The 20,678-nt window shown below is 34.0% G+C and overlaps 1 protein-coding gene across 4 annotated transcripts; it reads right to left on the bottom strand.

The window, feature by feature from the left end:
- Window positions 1-3,334: 3,334 nt before the first annotated feature.
- On the bottom strand, window positions 3,335-16,609 carry LOC116181392 (cAMP-dependent protein kinase catalytic subunit 1). 4 transcript variants are annotated; one of them, XM_031501747.1, is made up of 3 exons: window positions 15,185-16,609; window positions 8,400-8,419; window positions 3,335-5,672 (listed from the first exon to the last, which is right to left on the bottom strand). In XM_031501747.1, exon 1 carries the CDS (start codon window positions 16,262-16,264, stop codon window positions 15,203-15,205), a length of 1,062 nt encoding a protein of 353 aa, XP_031357607.1. In that variant the 5' UTR covers window positions 16,265-16,609; the 3' UTR covers window positions 3,335-5,672; window positions 8,400-8,419; window positions 15,185-15,202. The 4 variants fall into 4 exon arrangements, with proteins under 4 accessions (XP_031357607.1, XP_031357605.1, XP_031357606.1 ...); XM_031501745.1 differs by lacking the exon at window positions 8,400-8,419 and having other exon boundaries at window positions 15,181-16,609; XM_031501746.1 differs by lacking the exon at window positions 8,400-8,419 and having other exon boundaries at window positions 15,191-16,609.
- Window positions 16,610-20,678: the final 4,069 nt, after the last annotated feature.

Below are 20,678 nucleotides of genomic sequence, written 5' to 3'. Positions count from 1 at the left end.
GTTCCCTTCTTGGGAAAAGGAATCATTTTCCGTTCAAGCATTTGGAATTGATGAATAATATTTTAAGTAAGCAACACTATTTTTACATAATGAAAGCTGTTTTGGTGGAAACGCAGTTTGTCTTATAGAACTTTCTTTTATCCAGATGCCGTTCGGCAAACTTTCCCCGACACTACCGAAAGTGCCATTGAATTGACGGTGGGTGAGTGGTTACACTTAAGCACGCTGAGACAGTCAAGAGAAAAACCTCTCCAAAATCAATAATTTTATTATACAGGGTGTCCCTAAAAGGTCTGTACAACGCGCTACCAGGGGTTCTTGGTATCAAAATAGGACGATTTAACCCTACTTACCTCTATCCCAAAGTGCTTCGTTAAGGCGCTATTTGCCGCCAAAGATTCAAAAAACAAATCGTTATTTTTATTTTATCGGAAAATGGTTTTGCCGATTAAAATGAAAGTCGGGATGTGAATGTCTAATGTAAAAAGGGTCTTTGTGATATCATCGTATTGATTGTAGTTGCTATGTAGGTGGTAAAATACTGACCATCCACATCTGAAGAGGTCTAAAACTTTTTAACTACCTACTTTTTTGACGGCTCTGAATTTTTAGACACTGATAGACAGTTTACTTGCAAGCATTTTTTGTCTCTTGATGAATATCGCTATTGGTGATGGTTTACGAAAAAAAAAAAAATTTAGGCATGATGAATGGCATGCACCATACATGCGATTGTTCCTCAAAAACCATAAGTGCAAGCAAGAAGTAGGCTATGAAACCGTAGTGCAAGCAAGTAATGTAGAATAAAACGAACACAACAGAGTAAGTCAATGTAATGTATTAATTTAAACGTACTAAATGTTCAAAGTGACCACCATTTTCACGCATACAAAGCATTATACGGCGTAATAAATTAAACTGTGCCCTTTGCAACATTGGTACGTTATTTTTTAAAGTTTTAAGTCTTCAAGCAAAACGTAATTTGTTAAAGTTTAAGAAACAACAAACAAACGTTAAGCCACTCTAAGGTTTAACAGCCATCTTCTGATTTTTTGAGGAACAATCGCATGTATGGTGCATGCCATTCATCATGCCTAAATTTATTTTTTTTTCGTAAACCATCACAGATGGCGATATTCATCAAGAGACAAAAAATGCTTGCAAGTAAACTGTCTATCAGTGTCTAAAAATTCAGAACCGTCAAAATAGTAGTTAAAAAGTTTTAGACCTCTTCAGATGTGGATGGTCAGTATTTTACCACCTACATAGCAACTACAATCAATACGATGATATCACAAAGACCCTTTTTACATTAGACATTCACATCCCGACTTTCATTTTAATCGGCAAAACCATTTTCCGATAAAATAAAAATAACGATTTGTTTTTTGAATCTTTGGCGGCAAATAGCGCCTTAACGAAGCACTTTTGGATAGAGGTAAGTAGGGTTAAATCGTCCTATTTTGATACCAAGAACCCCTGGTAGCGCGTTGTACAGATCTTTTAGGGACACCCTGTATATTATTAATGAATATTTGAAATGTATCTATTGTGATAATATTCTACATTTTTAGGAATTGTTATTTTGTTTTATTTTATAAGAATATATCTTTATTTTTTCACTGCTGCATTTAGTTATTTTTACATTACTGTAGCCTTCGTTTGCGTTACATAAGGCTCTCATGTATACTAAGATATACATATTTGTTATGTAACTACCATATTTACTGTAACCTTCAGTTGCGTTACATACAACCCCCATGCAACGTAATGTTACATATATGTTACATATTTGCTTAAACCTTCAGTTGCATTACATATTACCCTAATGTAATGTATGTTTGTATATACGATACATAACTGGGTTATTTGTTGTAACATTCCGTTGTGTTACTTATTACGTTCATGTAACATATATATATACATGTATGTTACATAGCGTGACGTATTCGTTACGTTACACCGTTACATAACAGTGCTAGGCGTTTTGTGTTACTTGCATGTAACATTTAAGTTACTAGATACATAACGAACCACCTAGTTAACTATTATATTTATGAATCGGTTACGTTACAATGTTGACTGGGTAACTGCCAAAAGAATGGACCGATGCGGTTCAAACTTTGTACAGTTGACCTACATGCCACATATAACAAGAAACAAGCCTAGGTGCTCTGCCGCTTTTTTAGACCCACTTTAGAGGTTTATTAAGCGGCAGAGCAAAGCGATGCAAGCTTTACAGGGGAGTCGATGGTGCCCGTCTGTCCGTGAACACAATAACTGTCAAACGCTTGGACCGATTTGGTTCAAACTTTGAACAGTTGACCTATATGCCACACGTAATAAGCCTATTGAAAATGGGTTAAATCCAATGACCCTGTAGGCCGTAGGGTCACATCGAGGTGCTCTGCCGCTTTTTAAGATGCTCTTTAGGGGTTTAAACTTGAGTATTGTTTTGTCTCGGCGCCAGCCGCCAGCGTGTCCGACTCTAACACGCCCTACCTACTGGCGGTATAGTATGACTTGGCCCTTGGCAGTATAGGGCCAAACATACTGAACCAAAAATACCTTAGTTTAAAGTTACTTAGGTATTTACGTATTAACTAATATTGATTTGACATTGCTTTGAGACACAATCTTCATATTTGGTGCAAGTACATTTCTGTTTGTAATACAAACTTCAAACAAATCGCCCAGTTGGGTATATCACCCATAATAAAATACAAATTTCGTTATATTTGTGAGTAGAGCTTTAACTTTTATTACTTTTAATGTTTTCCAAGGCGAGGTTTTCTCCAAGTTGGTTTTCAACTGGAATGTTATATTCAAAACAACCAGTGAATAGATTTAGGCAACATGCAGCCCCAACAAAAACTAAAACTACTATAGCAACCGTTGCACTGCTAACAATAAAAACGTTTATTCGCTATTTAATATTTAAGAATATAAAAGGGATGCAACTTTGGTTCAATTTTTAAGTACCATACAAAACAATATTATGGTAGTACAAAAGGATTTCATCCTATTTCATCCTATGAAGCCATTTGTGTTATTTCACTTTGTCAGCTTTTCCATTCCCGATACAAGTGTAATGATTTAACTAAAACCAAAGTGATTTATGTTGCTTTACTGTGGGTAAGGTTTTCGAGCTCCTTGGTACCTCTAAAACGATAAAATATCAACTACATTCCGTACTTGTAATGTTAAAACTATCTGGTAGGTCTAGGATTAAAAACCAAAAATGTGCTCACGTAAGCATTTTACAATTTAACTAATCGCTTCATCTAGACTTTCTAATCAGATTCTGCAGCCATTGAAATCATATACAATTAAATGCTCTCACTAGGATAGTCTTCTTTATTTTTTAAATTGTTTAAAACAACATTTGAAAACTGGTTCTCAAAGAACTTCTCTAAAATGACATGTTGAATACATGATATTAGTAGAGGACAAAATACTATACAATAACAAAATACAACAAACAGAACAATACATATTGGCTGGCTGAAAACGTGGTTACATTAACGTAAAGACTAATTGACTATTCATAAATATGCGAAATTTGTACAACATTGTGAGAAAAAAAGACTGAACGACCTTAAATATTTTATGTACTACCCGTACGATTTACATATGTTAAACAAATTTCGCAAGTAAGGCCTATATCTAAGGTAATGTACAATAATACATGTGTGATCAATTTTGGAAAATTTAAAGCACAATTACTTATTACTAATTTTCACAATAAAACGGTAGTGTAACTAATAAAGTAGGGTGCTAATAAATGACATTTACTTATGCATTACACTAGAAGCAATTGCAGTCGGACTAATTTTGCTTATTCTTTAACTGACAAGAACGAAGATTGGTAAAACATGATCACTTAGTTTTTTCATCCATACGTAAATACGCACATCGACACAAAGCCATTACAACACATTTTATAAATAATATATACAACTATCTAATCTGCCCATTTTTCCCATTTTCTACAACTACTAATTGGTAGATGGACCATTACACAAATTTGATTACTAAAATGGTGTTTCAAACTTTCTTAAACAATTAGATTTAAATTAATATTAAGTCATTGTGATCTTTATTGATCACAGAATTACGATAGTCACTCCTTTTTTTTCTAACGGTAAAAGAGATTACATTAACTGTATAATATGCAGCAGATATTCTATAAGTAATTAAAAAAAGAATGTGTGCCAACCCAAAAAGTTTTATGTATAAAAATAAATAAAACTCACAATAATGATTTTACGAAGATCTACATTATATTTATTGCTTAATTTCACAATGACCTTTAACTTTGATAACTTGCCAATAAAATACTAAAATGCTTTTTCAACAATTAACGATCCATCCTTTCCTCACAGAACTTGTATTGTTCAAAACTAAAACTCTTCAAAACAATTAAGGATGCATTTTCCATTCACATAATTGAGTAAAAGCAACAAGTCCACAATAAAAATCTCTTTGGTATGAAGCAATAACCTTTTTTAAGTTTAAAGCGATTAGCAGTACAGGACAAACTGAGACATTCACAATTTTTAAAGACTACATTGTGGCAGTTATACACGTTGCTAAATATGTATTTAAAATGTTCAGTAAGCGCACAAAAAATATAAATACACCACTACGATTTGTATTTTTTGTGAATCTATTTTAGAGCACCTTATTAACTTTAGAATTTAACATGAATGCACTTTAATAAAATTCATAGATTCATAATCAAGCTGAGAATATACGTATCATGCAGGAATTTAATATAATAAAATAATTGGAAAGAGACTACTTCCTATGGGTACATTGTTAACATAACAAATATTATAATAAGAGCAATTATCAGATAAGCAGATCACAACGCTTACGATAAACTAAAAGCAGTCAGTTACATTTTAAGATTGTTTCAAATCTGGGTACAACTAAAAATGAATATTTTCCACTTTCTTACACATTTAATAATATACTTAATATATACAATAAAACATTTTCCAAAGAAAATGAACTTTTACATGGCACCACTCAAACAGTTTTGCCAAAAAATAACTTCTTGGTATCAAGCGATTTGCTTCAAGGATAAATTAATTTTCAAAGCGTTTTTCTTATTGTTGGCCATTTATTTCTAATCACAATTGAGCGTCATTGACTTTTAACGAATAAAAATATGCTCTCAAAGTCCAACTTTTATACCGAGTTAAATCCATAATAAAATTGTCAATATGATGCCATGCAAATTACAAATTATTGAAAATTGCGCAATTTCCAACTGTAACAGATACTCGAATACACAAATATAATAAGACCTAATTATTAAAATGTTGTGAAGTTATATTATTACTTTCATTATTTTCAATTCCCTTCCAACTTTCAGAAGTATGATATTCTTAAAATAGCTACTTATAAAAATAATCTGACTGTATTTCTGAACATATAGCACATCCCGTGGCCAATTTCGGCTAGCTTATATTTACTTACTGTCTGCAATTAATATATTTGTCACACACACACAAACTAACCGCTACATACAACAATTTCTTACGAGATTCACTGTATGAATAAATTAATTTACTCTACACCTTACCAACGCAAGATTCGACCAATTGTTTTCTTCTAAAATTATTCTGTCAGCTTATATGAACTCTGGCAAACACATAAATGATCTGCAAAAAAAAAGGATATATTATATTCGACCAAAAACGCTTTTTTAAATTTGATTCACACTTAAAACTTTAAATAATAAATTAAGCATTTAATGAAACACCTGTCACCAGTTTTTAATAACTTTCTGCCAACATCTTCCATAAAGACGAGGGCAAGAATTATCGTCTGTTAACAGTTGCTTTCTAATAGAATTTGCACACATAAGCTCACAATTTGGAAGTTTCTCAATCAAATAAAAAGAAAAGTCAAAAACCTAGTAAAAACCTTTTTCAAGGAGCACATATTTTCGTATTTCCACTACGTGCAGATCGAATGTGTTGGAAGGTGACAGATTTCTTTGTATTTTTGAATGCATGGCGTCCGTATTTCGTTAAATTTGATTAAGTTATTTTTATATCTAAATTTGTAGTGCACTTTCACTTTCAAAAAATAAAAAGTGCACTTTTGCGCTCTCGATATGTCTGTCTGTCCGAGTCACAAACGCTCCGTAACTACACCACTTACAGACTTGGTATTGGTGTCATTCGATCAAAAATTAAAAATTATTTCATGCTTGTATTCTCGTTTAGGCATAAAAGGTCCATGAGGACTATTAAAATCAACCAAAACCAAATTTGAAAATGCACTCTTCGCCTCATACTCACAAACGGCTTAACGAATTTTTTGCAAATAAATGCATTCAAAGACATTAAATGAATTGCGAAATACTGTGCACAGAATCAGAAATATTATTAGACACTGCTGTACCAAGTTGCTAAGTAAAAAGGTCAGTATATTTTCATACAATTGAATAGAAACTGAAAATAACCTATGAGGTTCATCACACTTCTTTTAACAAGACTAATAATTAAACTCGCTTTTTAAATGCCAGTAAACTTTAAAGAAACTCTCTCTCTGATAAGCAGGGAGAATAATGGCCATTTGCACTGACAAATTTAAGCGGAACTTAGCTTAAATTGGTCAGTGCAACCGGCCATAAGTCAAACAAATTTTCATATTTTTGAGAGATTCTAGTTAGTTTGACAAATGAGTCAAGATAGTGACATAAGTGAGTCCAGCAACAACAAAAAATTTAAAAAGTTTCAAAGATTATCCAATGCAGTGATTTCAGTCAGCATGAGACATGCCAAGGGAAGGTTTTCACACTATTTGGGAATATTGTTGCCAAAAACTCGGAAAATCCTTATTCATAACCCAAATGGTATACAAAAATCAAACTTACAGTCAAAACAAATCAAAAAAATTCTTTCAATGCTGGTTTTAATTACTATACTTACAGGTTGAAAGTTACTAGTATCATTAATTTGGAGATTTATTAATTTTAATTCACCACAATTATTTATCAGTATACAGTGCGTAACCCAAACTAGCGACTCACATTTTTATTAGTGATGCTATGAGTAAAAACAAAGTGACGGTTTAACCAGAAGTGACCACAAATATTAGTATTACAATTGAAATGGTACACCGAGTATATTTTAACATTTTTGAATTCTACAAGATTGGTCAAAAATAATTCTTTTAACTTTTTTATTCAACCTCAATCAAGGCTATCTAGAATAAAAATTAAATCAGGTGTAAAATTGTCTATAGAATCCGAAAATGCCGGGTGTGTCATTTAAATTTCGAAATTTATCTGTAGAAAAATACTATACTGAGCCTTTACCCACCAAAATCTTATATCTACTTATATATCACCAATTCTGCCAAAATTAGAGGGGCGAATCTAGTTTGGTTTACACAAAGTCGACATACTCAAAGATGTTAAAATTACAGTCAGTTTAGTTTTCGTTCTTAAAACCTCGAAGGAAATGATTTTTTAACGTTTCAATCCACATAATTTCAGACACAAAGATTAACAAACACAACATTGCTCTATCTGTAATTGATCCAAATGAAATAGGATAGGTGTTCCAATATCCAAAACATTGCAGTTGGGGGAGAAGAAAAGGCCGCATGCAAATACAAAATTAGATTAATGCGGGGAAGCCCAAATTTGTCTTTTCAGTACCTCTTCCTTATAGTTATTACGAAAATTTTTTAAGCATCTCAAGCTCCGATTAAATCATGTCCTGATTTAGCATGAGATTGGTTATGCATTCTGAATTCAATTTCACCCAAAATTGTAAAGGTTAAAAACTGTTACTATACTGCATTCATTATAAGAAGGTAGTAGATGGCGCTGCGTTTGAAGATAAACACACACAAGAAAAATATAAAACGGCACCAAATTATTGTCAAGTAGAAATATTAAGCACTGCGAACAGAAATAAACCTTTGACAATAACAGCTAATGACACTGCGGCAGTTTAGCAACATAAACTACCCCCTTACAAAATTCACCAGTCGTTTTGTTTCATTGTAATACTGACTGAACCAATCACAGTGAAGGTCAACGCTTCCCTATGCTTTCTACCGCTACCTTCTTAAAATGAATACACTATAGGTGCGTTTCTTAGAAACCCTCCCAACAAATAAACTGTCCTAACAAGATTTTTTGTCAACATCACTCAACTCTAAAGATTCAAAAAACAAATGCTTGCAAGGACGTTAAGTCAAAATCATTTTTTGATAGTGTCAAACATATAAAGTGCAGACTGTTATACCCATATGTAATTGAGATACAGTCTCAATCAAAGCCCAGTACATCCAGAAAGTATGTCACAGTACTGCCTGTTAAATCACTGAGTATGTATTTATATTTTCAGCTTCACAACATTACTTACCTATAACATAATTACAATGCCTGCAACACAAACAAACATGAAATGTCAGTACAACTGTATACTTAGGGAATATATTACATTATATACATAAAACAACATAGGGCATACTGACTAAGTTAATGCCTATTGCACTCATCAAATCTGCACCTGTTAACAGTATGCTAACTACAGGGTTCCTTTTTGTACAGTTAAAATCTATTTATGCATGATAATCTCCCACATAAATTTATTTGAAGGTAAAGTAAGTGACATAAAGGTCCCGGCATAATAAATTTGAAGCTATTATATCATTCCTGAAATAAAGTATACTTACCTACCTACTTAATTTATAATTGAAATTATAAACTGGAAAGAACTACATTTCCATTAAGCAACAAATTAATAAGCAATAAAACCATGTTTATAGTTCATTAATGCATCGCTTTAAAAAGATATACATGTTATACACTTTTATACGTACTTATTTAAAAATCTAGATAAAAAAAAATAAATCTTAATTTGTGTAAGTGTAAAAATAGCTTCAGAAAATTAAACTTGCCACATGTTAACTTAAGGAAAATCGATACCATCTTTGTAGTGAGCACCCCGTCATCGCCACTATCCAGGACCCTGTTGGCATTGAATAAGACGTGCCGTGAGAGAGACATCGATATATTTCACGGCTTTTTGAATGAATGAATTAGTCAGATTAGATTGTAATTTCTATGTGTTCTAGCTTAAGTACAGCATCCCAGTGCCATGTAACTGGAATGCTTGAATTCTGTATGGTGTCTGGTCAAACAAATAAAAAGTTCAACTGAAATCAAATATTTAAAATAGCTAACGAGAATTATACAATGGAAAAATCACAAAATAGAGTTCGCCCATTGTATTTTTTGTAAAAGGCTATATAAGGGCAATAAAAATCACAGTCAACAACGTTGTTTTGTTTGTCACTTATCAATAGCTACATTACATTTTGAGTAAATCTATTGAAAAATTTTGTTTAGTTTTTCTGATATAAGTAATGTGTCTGACTATTAGCAACAACAAATCTGATGATATCTTTGTATACAAAACCCTTTTTAGTTTCTGGGCGCGAATGCTGATGGTGTGCGCATGGCAATCCACTGGCCTGTCACAAGTGAGGAGTAAGTACTTATGTACTTACGTCAACATGAGACGAGTCTATTACTGTAACATGATCTTATAACAGGTGGTAGTGAACACAACGAAACTTTCAGATGGTCTAAAAGAGAATGTTGCAAAACAATAAATAAACAAGGACCCATTTATACCCAGCTTTGCTGCTGTTAATTTCATTTCGTTTTGTAGCAAAGGGTACGAAATATGAAAAGATTAGTATACAAACATAAATTTGCCTTCATTTTAAATTATGAAACCAACTGTTAGAACTAGGGTATTACAAAGGTAAGTTTAATCAAGGAACATTAAATAATAAAACCACACTCAATTTATCACAAACAACAATGATAAGCATTCCAATAAAGTATTTAAGTTTATTATTAGCTTTATTTTATTTTGAAAATGGTCAAGCATTTAGCATTTATCTCTCACTGTATTGGAACTGCTCATCCCGCAAACACCAATGTCCTGCATTCACTCCATGCAGAAGACATAAAAACTATTGAAATCAATTTGGAAATATTCTTCTAACGGACGTTAAATTTTGTAGTGATCTTTCCACAAATCTCCATGGTCCATTTTCTTAAATTTTATTGTTTTATTTATTACCAATTTATGTTTATTAATGACCGATTTGCTTCCCTTCATATTGACAGAAAGTGGTTGATTTGATTCAATAGAAAACCTACTCAATCATAAAACGTCATCAAGTATCTCAGATTGCAATGTCATTCCATCCCCGCCCCAGTTCCAAAAAGGAATTCTATTACAATGTATTTCCTTTCTGCTAAGTAGGCTACTTTATTTTTCAATGATTTTTGTAACAGTTTACTATTTTATATGTTCTTTTTTTAAAATCCCTTTTTACAAATTCTCACTCTCGCGTTTTTCACATATTAGACTATAATCTATCCTTCTTCATTCACCAAGAACGTGCAGAATGAAAATGCAAGGTAAAATCATTGCATGCCATAAGCACTGCATTGTATTTGACAAGGTACAATTCAATTTCAATAGCAAAATTGCCAACCTCAAATAAATATTAAAAACATTCAACAGCTCGTAACTAGGAAACGATGAGTTTTTCGCAAAAAATTTGTAGCAAATTTTATGAGCTTTCGATTTTGATAAGCAATTTTTTCCTTCTGTACGGCATACAAAAAAACAAAACTTGGAAACTTGGTTTCAACATGATGGTGCACCTACGCACAACGCTCTAATAGTGCGAGAATTCCTATCATGCAAATTGTCGTGAGTGGGTGCACCATCCTGTTGAAATCACAAACGAGTACATGCTACACGATTTTAGTGATTTGGTGACCCAGTAAATTTACAATGGCATTTGTGATATTATATTTTAGATATTTGTTTTTAATGACGAGTGTAAAAACCTTTAGTGTTTATTGACACAAAACACATATAAATAAATAAATTTCTTTGCAACAGTTTCCAATTTTTTTGTGTACCGTACGTATTCATAATAAAAAATGCTACTGCTACTGTGTGTACTTTTTCAGGGACCATATAAAATAGTAAAGTTGATGATGATTTCTCTGAAACAACACGTGGTATCTCCACACTGCCTTGTAGAGAGCTCAAATAGTAGCAATGAAAATTTTTTTTGCAAGGGGTGTAAGTTAAATGAGGGCAAAGTTGCCCATTTTTGTGACTAAAAAAACTCATTTGAAATTTTTTTTAATCTTTGAAAGTAACCGAGATACCGCAAAACTTAAAATGTCAAATTTCGTTTTCATTTTCCCTAGCTTAAACGGTCGAAAATGGGCGGTTCCCGTTAGCACCGTATATGGGTACTTTTATTCGAAGAATCTGAATCTGTTATCAGAAGTTCCATAACCCTCTTGATGTAGAAGCTACTTTCTTATATCATGGGTGCCATATTGGATTTTTACAGAATGAGATAGAGGACCAGAAGCAGAACCGTCCATTTCCGGTCATCTAAGTTAGGGAAAGTGAAAACGAAATTTAACATTTTCAGTTTTTCGGTGATAAGTATTTCAAGTTATTTTCCAAGATTTTTCAAAATTTTCAAATTTTTTCCCCACAAAAAGGGGCAACCTTGCCCCCATTCAACCTACACTGTATCTCTCACCGTTGCGGGATCCCAATGCTGAGTCACGAATTTGAACCCATTTTCCCATATTCGACATTTATAGGAATTTTTAATGCCATAAAAGTTTCTAATACAGACCTCATGTGTTCTTTTTGAGTCAAACTTAAAATGACATAATCAAAATTTAAAAACACTCGCTCGCTTAAAAGATAGTACAAGGGAAACTCCAAAAATGGTCAATTTCAGAATGCCCATACAGTTTTTTAGTTAAATGACATGAGAAATGTTTATTACACAAGTACCTGCTGAATAATCTGCTGTTCTCAAAATCAGTAAAAAAAATAGCACACTAGGGAACTAGGGAACAAGTAGGTACAAAGGATCCAAAAACATTCAAATGCAATTCAAAAAGTTTGAAAAAGAATTTTAAAAAATTAAAAAATGAATAAAACGATTTAAAATTTTTTTTTAATTTTTTGAAAAATCTGTTGAATGTTTTTGAACCAGTATTAAATAAATTAAATAAATAATTATTTTCTTTACTGTTACATTTTTGGAAAGAAAATTTAATATGCTACCTTTTTAGAAGAAAATATACAGGGTGTTCCACTAAAAAAGAATTTAGATCCAATAACTCTTTTATCCAGCCCTTATTTTGAAAACGGCAGATAATTCAACAATCATAAACAAACTTTGATAATAAACATTTTTCTGTATATTTTTAACTAAAAGAAATTATAGGGTGATTCTGAAATTGCCAATTTTTTATTTCCCCCCATATGTCTTAAGGGAGTGCTAATTTTCAAATTTGGATTTTACCATTTTAAGTTTAACAGAGAGTTTAACGCAAATAGAACACACAACATCCTATATTACACTCTTTTATGCCACCAACAATCTCCAATATGTCAAAAATGGGACACCCTGTACCTACTTATTAACGATCCTCGAAATCTTTTATAATTTTGTACTGCTGTCTGTCTGTCCGTGTGCACGATAACTTCGTTTAGAAACGTCGCTTTGAAAAATGGTACACATGTCCTTAAGCGAGTCCTTAAGGATGCGTAGACTAACGGGCCAAAAAGTTACAGCCCAAAAACCACCATCAAAAACCTCCAAAAAAGGGTATCTTTTATCATTCTTGTTACAATGAGCATATGAATGCCCAGTTTTCTGGATCAGTAAATATGTATTCCTCAAACTTCAAGCAACTATGCAATGAAAAAAAAATATTGCGCATGCGCATTCCAACTTTTGTATTTGCGCAATCTATTTTTTTATTTGTTAAGATATATAAATGAAATTTTGTATGCAGGCACCTCGAGTAAAAGTAAATAAAAAAATAAAATGCTGAATCAAAAAATTTGTTTTAAAAGCTATGCTGATCTGGTGGGACCTCGGGTGGAACAGAATCAACCTCTTAAGGTGTGTTGTAAAAATTATGGATGCGTGTAGATCTCAAGGATTGTTAGGTATTCAGTTGTATTGGATTTTTATGATACCTGCCATAGCCAATTGTACGAGTATTAGTTTATCTACCATCAAGTGTCTTCGATAAAATCAATAAGTGATACTTTCAACCTGAAAGATTGTGTAAGTACTACACTCGGTACTACATTTATATTCAGGAACACTGTATTAAATGAAATAAATGCGTTTAAAAATGTAAATGTATGTAATATTTTAAGTAAGTGTAGAAACGTTTAAATACAATTTTTAGGAGTGTTCCACCCGGTTCCACCCCTCCTTTTTTTGTATCTGTTCAAATAACCTTAAAAAAAATAGGCTAATTTAAGTTTTTCTGGCATATCTTCGGAACCATGATAATTACACTGCGAGTTACACTCTACACTATTGTTACTAGAATTGTCCTGTAATTGAGCGATAAGCTTGTAGGGTAATAAATTAAATCAAATTAGAAAAATTAAATTAAATGCGCTACTTTTCCCTAATTTGACTATCTTCGAGACTATCTTCGTATCTTCTATGGTTTTTGAGATCAATAATGATAGACATGATTATATTGGACACAGTGTATAGGTGTTATTCAGATACTTGGTAAGTATATCGGATGGATTATTGATGATCGCAATTGCGTCTGTGATAGCGGCAATTATAATGAATTATCGAAAAAAAGCGAAGTATAGACGTGTTTGTGAGTGCAACGTGTCCTAGTACAAAACATTTGAAGTGGACAAATCCTCCAGATAAGTTGTGGTATTCAAGAAAGCATTGCTACTCCAAACGCAGTAGGCTGTAGGCACTTGTGGTGTCTTTATGGTACCAAAGATGATGAAATAATTATCTGAAAAATAACAATACTTACCTCTTTAATTATTTACATATTTTACCTATACTGACTCACCTACGATAAATTATAATACATATACCAATGTTTTATTGATCCTACTTAGGTACCAGAATACACCTTGTCAGCTGCTGGTACAACTGCTCTTATTTTATTCAAAAATTAATTTACAATTTGCACTAACAAAAAACAATTGATATTATATTTTTTCTAAATCTACAAAAATTACTTGAAAAATTACTACTAATGGGAGGTTTACGGAAACTATTTTTTTATTGTTCCGATTAAAATTCATCACTCAAATTAGCCACAACCAATTTACTTACTGTTGAATAATTGTTCTCAAATTCAACAGTACAATTTACACGGATTTATATATTTTTTGAGCATCTGTCAACTTTATCATTGTCTAAAGATATCGATTGAATTCATTGATATTTTTAGACCAATCAAATATCTACTTTTAATGATTTTTCAACATGAAGAAGCTGGTGAAGAAGCTAACTTGAGTACGTATTGAATCAGAATATAAAAAAAATGTGTAACTATTACGGAAGTCACCAAAAATTTTCCAAAAAATAATAAAAATCTGAATAAGAAACCCTGACATATTTGAGCACAACTTTGAACAACTTTTCTCCATTACATTTTGTTATGTTCTTAGAAATTATGATAACTTTATTCTTGAGCAAATTTTATATTTTTCCCATTCCCATATTTTGTTGCACACTGTATAATCCGAGGTATAAACGTCGAGATAAACATATAAAGTTAAAGGTCACTCAAGCTTGCTTGAGAAAACATTTAAAAATTTTGATCATCAGATTACAAATTACCTTGTCACACTTCACACTGAAAACTGATGATTGTTTGGAAAGGTCCATCAATAAATGTTGAAAATATTTGAATACGTAATGTGGGATCATAAAAGGGCCTAAAATGATGTGGATTTGACATAACCTACCCAACTTCTTTTTGTAAGTTCCGTCTAATTTGATTTTCCCTTTTAAATTTTTCTAAAATTGAAATCTGCGGAGATGTTAATTGGACATTATGCATTAAACTGGTATTTTTTAAAGTAGTACCTACCATTTTTTGTAACATAAACATGCGTTTTATGAGGAGTATTCCTTAACAGCTCCTAACTGATATCTATTTTTTCAAAATATCCCTGTAGTAAGCATATGTTGCAGAGGAGACCTATCAAGCAAGCAAAGGGCAGATACTGGAAGAGCAAATGGAGACAATCGCTCGAATCTCATTTCTAACGATACTACTTACACGCACACATTGGGACGTTCAAAATTCGGCAAACTCCTTAGCACATTTTTCCGTAGACGAAATGCGAAGTGCCTCTTCTTCGTAATCATCGAAATTACTAGTATCGCCCGGACCCTTGCATCTTGGGATGAAGGGTGCTTCTATCTTCTTTTGAAATACGGCAATCCAGTCCGTTGACGCGAACCATTTGTGTCCCTTGATGTCGTTGACGCCCGCCTTCAAATTCCCGTAACGCTTTGTAAGATCTACTTGTAATAAATTACGTAACAAATCTTTAAGATCCGACCCGAAGTGCGAGGGAAACCGAACTTTTCCCGAAACAATTTTTTCGTAAATCTGAATGGGCTGATCGGCGAAGAACGGTGGATAACCTGCAGCCATTTCGTACACCAAGACTCCCAGCGCCCACCAGTCGACAGCCTTATTATATCCTTTGCTAAGTATAATTTCAGGTGCCAAATATTCAGGGGTGCCGCAAAGCGTCCAGGTACGTCCCTTCACTCGTTTGGCAAAACCGAAATCTGTCACCTTAAGATAACCTTGCGAATCGATGAGTAAATTTTCGGGTTTCAGATCGCGATAGATCAGATCTAAGTAGTGCAAATATTCGAAAGCTAACACTATCTGAGCGGCGTAAAACCGAGAGTGCGGTTCGGAGAATCGACCGACCTTTCGCAGGTGCGAAAACATTTCACCACCTGGCACATACTCCAAAACCATATACAGATTTGAATTGTCCTTGAAATGAAATCGTAGACTGACCAGGAATGGAAAACTGATGGCTTGCAAAATTCGCTTTTCGTTTAGAGTATGCTCCACCTGTTTTAATTTAACAACTTTTTGTTTGTCGAGAATTTTCATTGCATAATATTCTTTTGTAGGTTTATGTTGAACTATCATTACCCGCCCAAACGATCCCGTTCCTAGTGTTTTAATTCTATCAAAATCGTCCAAGGCGGCGGTGTTTGTGGGATTCTTTTTCCATTTCTCCTCAAAATCCTCTTTGGCTTGATCAAGGAATTCCTTGACACTCTCCGCGGAATCTACTTTTTTATTGGCCGTTGCGGCATTATTGCCCATCGTGAGGACTTGTACACCTTCCAGGGCTTCAGGTAACTACTAAACACTGCCTGAAGCACCGAGAATATTTTTATTTGACGAGAACGAAGGACGATCAAGTCGCAACGTTCTATGTCAACAAAAAATATACACAGACATGTCTATTTTTGGTCTATCGGTTTCACCCACTCGCACACACACCACACCGCCAAATCACAGCCAATTTAAAAATGTGTACAATTAAAACTGAAAGTACAAAATCCGTCAGTAGACGAATATTATAAAATGGCTTCCAAATACCCAGGTTTTCACTTCACTTGCAACGAAATTACACTATACGGCAGTTTTGCAAAGTCAATCATACAGTTAATACAATCTCCGTTAGATGCCACTAGCCGCAATCGTTACGCAAAGTGCTTAATGCATACAAATAAGGTGCTACAAATTCAACCGATTTTTAGCTTTTCCCGGCTTCTGAGAGGCAATCCATTATCCGTGGACCCGTGGTACATCATTTATTGGGCTAAAGCATTTCTGCTTCTACTAGGGAATTAAAACCAGTCATTAACATTTACTTGTTAACCTGATTTTCTTATCAAACTACCCTGAAATCTTAAGTTATAAAAAATTTTAGTTTACAAAGGAAAGCACCCGCGCGTACATACAGGGTGGTGCTTCGAAAACTATTGTAGCCGGAAAACTAGCCAGCGTTTGGTTGACCCAAAGCATCGATTATTGTGTGTATACTGTATAATCAATGCCCAAAGGCTAATTGCCGTATAAGTTTGTGCACATGAGCTGCAAAGCAATCATGTATGCTACAGAACAAAATTTTAATATTTAAGAAAAACAATTTTTTAGAGCACTCCCAATAAAAAGTGAACTTTTATAGGTAAAATGGCGTCAACACAAATTATTTTAAAAATCTCCCTCAGAAAAAACATTAGCAAACCATAGAGCCATCGACCAACCTTTCACATAAATTACAAAAAATTTTATGCGAAATATTCATTCGAAATTTTTTACGAAAACTTGCAGCGTTTAGTGAAGTCACTCACCATTTATAAATGTACAGTAGGCAACACATCATACAGCAGGCCTGAATTCATTAGCGGCATTGTTGCGTTTATCGAGACTAATTTACAAATAGAAACCGGATTCATTAGAACGTATTATAATTCCATAATATAGTGGGTAATAGAATTCACACGGAAAATGTGATTTATTTTTGGGTGAATTAAAAGTTTGCGTCTTTTCTGACGTTTTTTGTAACACTCCTAAAATTTAGTGTGATACAAATTTGAGATTATTCCCATGTAGCATCCTTCGGAAAGAGACATAATTTGCGTAAAAAGCGTTAGTTCTCATTTATTTTGTGTTGTTCCCGAATTAGACGAAATTTTGTAACACCCCTAACATTTTAGTATGATACAAATTTGAGATTATTTCCCTGTAGCATCCTTCGGAAAGAAATATAATTTGCATAAAAAGCGTTAATTCTCATTTATCTTGTGTTGTTCCCGAATTAGACGATTTTTTGTAACACATCTAGAATATTAGTGAAAAAATGTACATTTTTTAAAGATATTTAATTTATAGGTACTTATTCGCTTACATGCGTTATTTTCCAGATAGGGTCAATACAATTCATGGAGTAATTACTGGGTTAAAAAAAATTATAGGTACGTCTTATGAAGAAGAATGTGTATGTAAGAAGGGGTCTAGACATGGGTCGCTTATTATCTTGATGTTTGATGATTATATGTATATTTCTTTTGCATATAGTTCCTTGAGCAGACATATTTGAGGTTAAGTGGTAGAGCGGAGAAGAGCAATTGCTCTTTACCGAACTTCGCCTTTGAGAATAGCACAGTAGTAAATTTCAAGCACGTGTGTACACATCCACAATAGCCAAAGGAGCATTAATATTTATCTAATTTTTTTTTTTTTTTTTTTTTTTTTTTTGACAGGTGGGGAAATGCATTACGCACACTCCGGATAGAAGTCCGGAGTAGTGTGGGACTCTCCCATTATCTGGGTATACCCACTAAAACCCCACCTGAGGCTTCGGCATCTATGGCCATTAGCCTTTATACTTACACTAAGGTACTATAATATCACAGTTTCTGAACACACAACACAAGACAGGCGTGATTACATTTACTTATTTACTACACAAATATACATAAAGACAAAAATTTAAAAATATCACAGATGGTTTGCAATGCCAATTTGTTGGATGAACGCAAGAGTATTTTTACATTGCTCTTCATTTTTGAAGTTATTTTCCCATATCGGGTTTATATTAAATATCACACGTACATTCATATACTGCGGACAAATAGAAATAATGTGATGTGGTGTTAAATTAACACCACATTGTTCGCATAATGGCCGTTCTTCACCTGCCAACAAATACCCCTGAGTGAGAGCAGTATGCCCCAGACGGAGTCTGTACAGCCTGATCAAGTTCAAACGTCTAACGTCGATATAGAATAGCGGATCCAGACTAGGTTTGATCCTTTTCAAAGCCGTATCAGACTCCGACCACTGCTCACTCCACCGCTCATAGATTTTACTTTTCACGAGTCCACGCCGTGCAGTAGATGACATACTCGTGAAGTCAATATTCTCCAATTGGAGGTGGTTTAATACCTCTCTAGCCCTAACACCTAACGATCTACATCTGTATAGACGAGCAATGGTAGTCGCATCAGTAAGGGATCTAAAATTTGGATGTTTATCATCTAACCTTACTTTTATATAGTAGTTTGCAACAATCTGTTTCCGGCGAAGAGCTAGAGGGGGAATATTTGCCTCGACGTAGAGCGATGGAACTGGACTTGTTGGATATGCTCCCAAAGAATATCGAATAGCCAGGTTCTGAATCTTATCAAGTTCCCCAAGCAAAGCATTATTGCCACACGTAGAGTACGCTGCACATCCATAATCCATCCTTGATAGGATGAGGGCCTTATATATATCCAGTAGGGTCTTAGGGTGAGCTCCCCACCTATGATGAGCGAGAACTCTGATGATGTTCAGCGATTTTCTACATGTAGCAGTAACATTATTTAAATGCTTTGACCACCGTAATTCCCTGTCAAAGGTAAGCCCGAGAAACTTGACTTCCTGAACAACACTGATTACACGATCATTCATTAGTAGCACAGGATCATAGTGCGGTCTACGGAGTCGGCAAAAGTGGACAACCTTTGTCTTTTCCTCCGACAGCACAAACCCGACCGCATTGGCGTTACTACAGATTTTGTTTATGGCCACTTGTAGACTTCGAGTTATTGCACCGACCGTCTTACCAGAACAACAAACCATTAAATCATCAACATACAAACATTTATCAATCATCCCCTCAACACCTTTAGCTATTTCGTTTATGGCGATGCCAAACAGGGAACAGCTAAGTGTTGACCCCTGCGGCACACCATTTTCTAAAACATACTCTTTTGAGTGGATGTCACCGATTCTTACAACAAACTTTCTGTTCTCTAGAAAGGATTCTATACATTTTGGTAAGTTCCCTCGAAGATTGTATTTATACATATTCTGCAATATTCCATATCTCCAAGTCATGTCGTAAGCGCCCTTTATATCAAAGAAAACCGCAACCAGGTGCTCACCACTGTCAAATGCACTCAGAATTCTATCGGTCAATTTGACCAAATGGTCAGCCGTTGCTCGTCCCTTCCGAAAACCCGTTTGATAAGGTACGTATATATTATTATCTTCAAGAAATGTTTGCAGCCGCACATTAACCATTTTCTCTAGCAGTTTTCCCAAGCAAGACGTTAAACTAATTGGGCGATAACTTTGTGCCAGCAACGGATCTTTTCCAGGTTTCGGTATAGGAATGACAACGGCCTGTTTCCATTCCGAGGGGTAAGTATGTTCATTCCAACAAATATTAAAGAAATCTAATACTTTGTTGCATTTCAGGAGTACAGTGATGAAACATCTGGTTGTGGATTTCGTCTTCTCCCGGTGAACATGACTTGGTGTTACGGATAGCGATATTCAACTCTTCTAAGGTAAACGGAGTATTATAATTTAAGTTTTCGTTAGTATCAAAAATAATAGGAATGGATTCTTTATGTTGTTTAGTGTGAAGAAATGTATCCGCATAATTTTTGGAGCTACTAACTTGGTAAAATTGGGTTGCTATGATATCCGATATATCCTCTGGTTTATTTGTGATTTGTCCCTCTGAATCTCGCAAGAAGGCCAGACTATTGCAACCAATTTTACCTGATACGGCTCCAACCTTTTTCCACACTTCCTTGCTAGTAGTGTCCGGTGTAATCGTGGACACGTATTGATTCCAGGAGCTCCTCTGTGCTTCTAGTATTTTTCGGCGACACTCCGAACGACGTTTCTTAAAAATTATTAAATTGTCCAACGTAGGATTACGTCTAAATCT

Source organism: Photinus pyralis, unplaced genomic scaffold (assembly GCF_008802855.1).
Source record: "Photinus pyralis isolate 1611_PpyrPB1 unplaced genomic scaffold, Ppyr1.3 Ppyr1.4_LG9, whole genome shotgun sequence".
Taxonomy (NCBI): Eukaryota; Metazoa; Arthropoda; class Insecta; order Coleoptera; family Lampyridae; genus Photinus; species Photinus pyralis.
The sequence above is the reverse complement of the archived record's forward strand: the minus strand, read 5'-3'. Positions and strand labels throughout refer to the sequence as shown.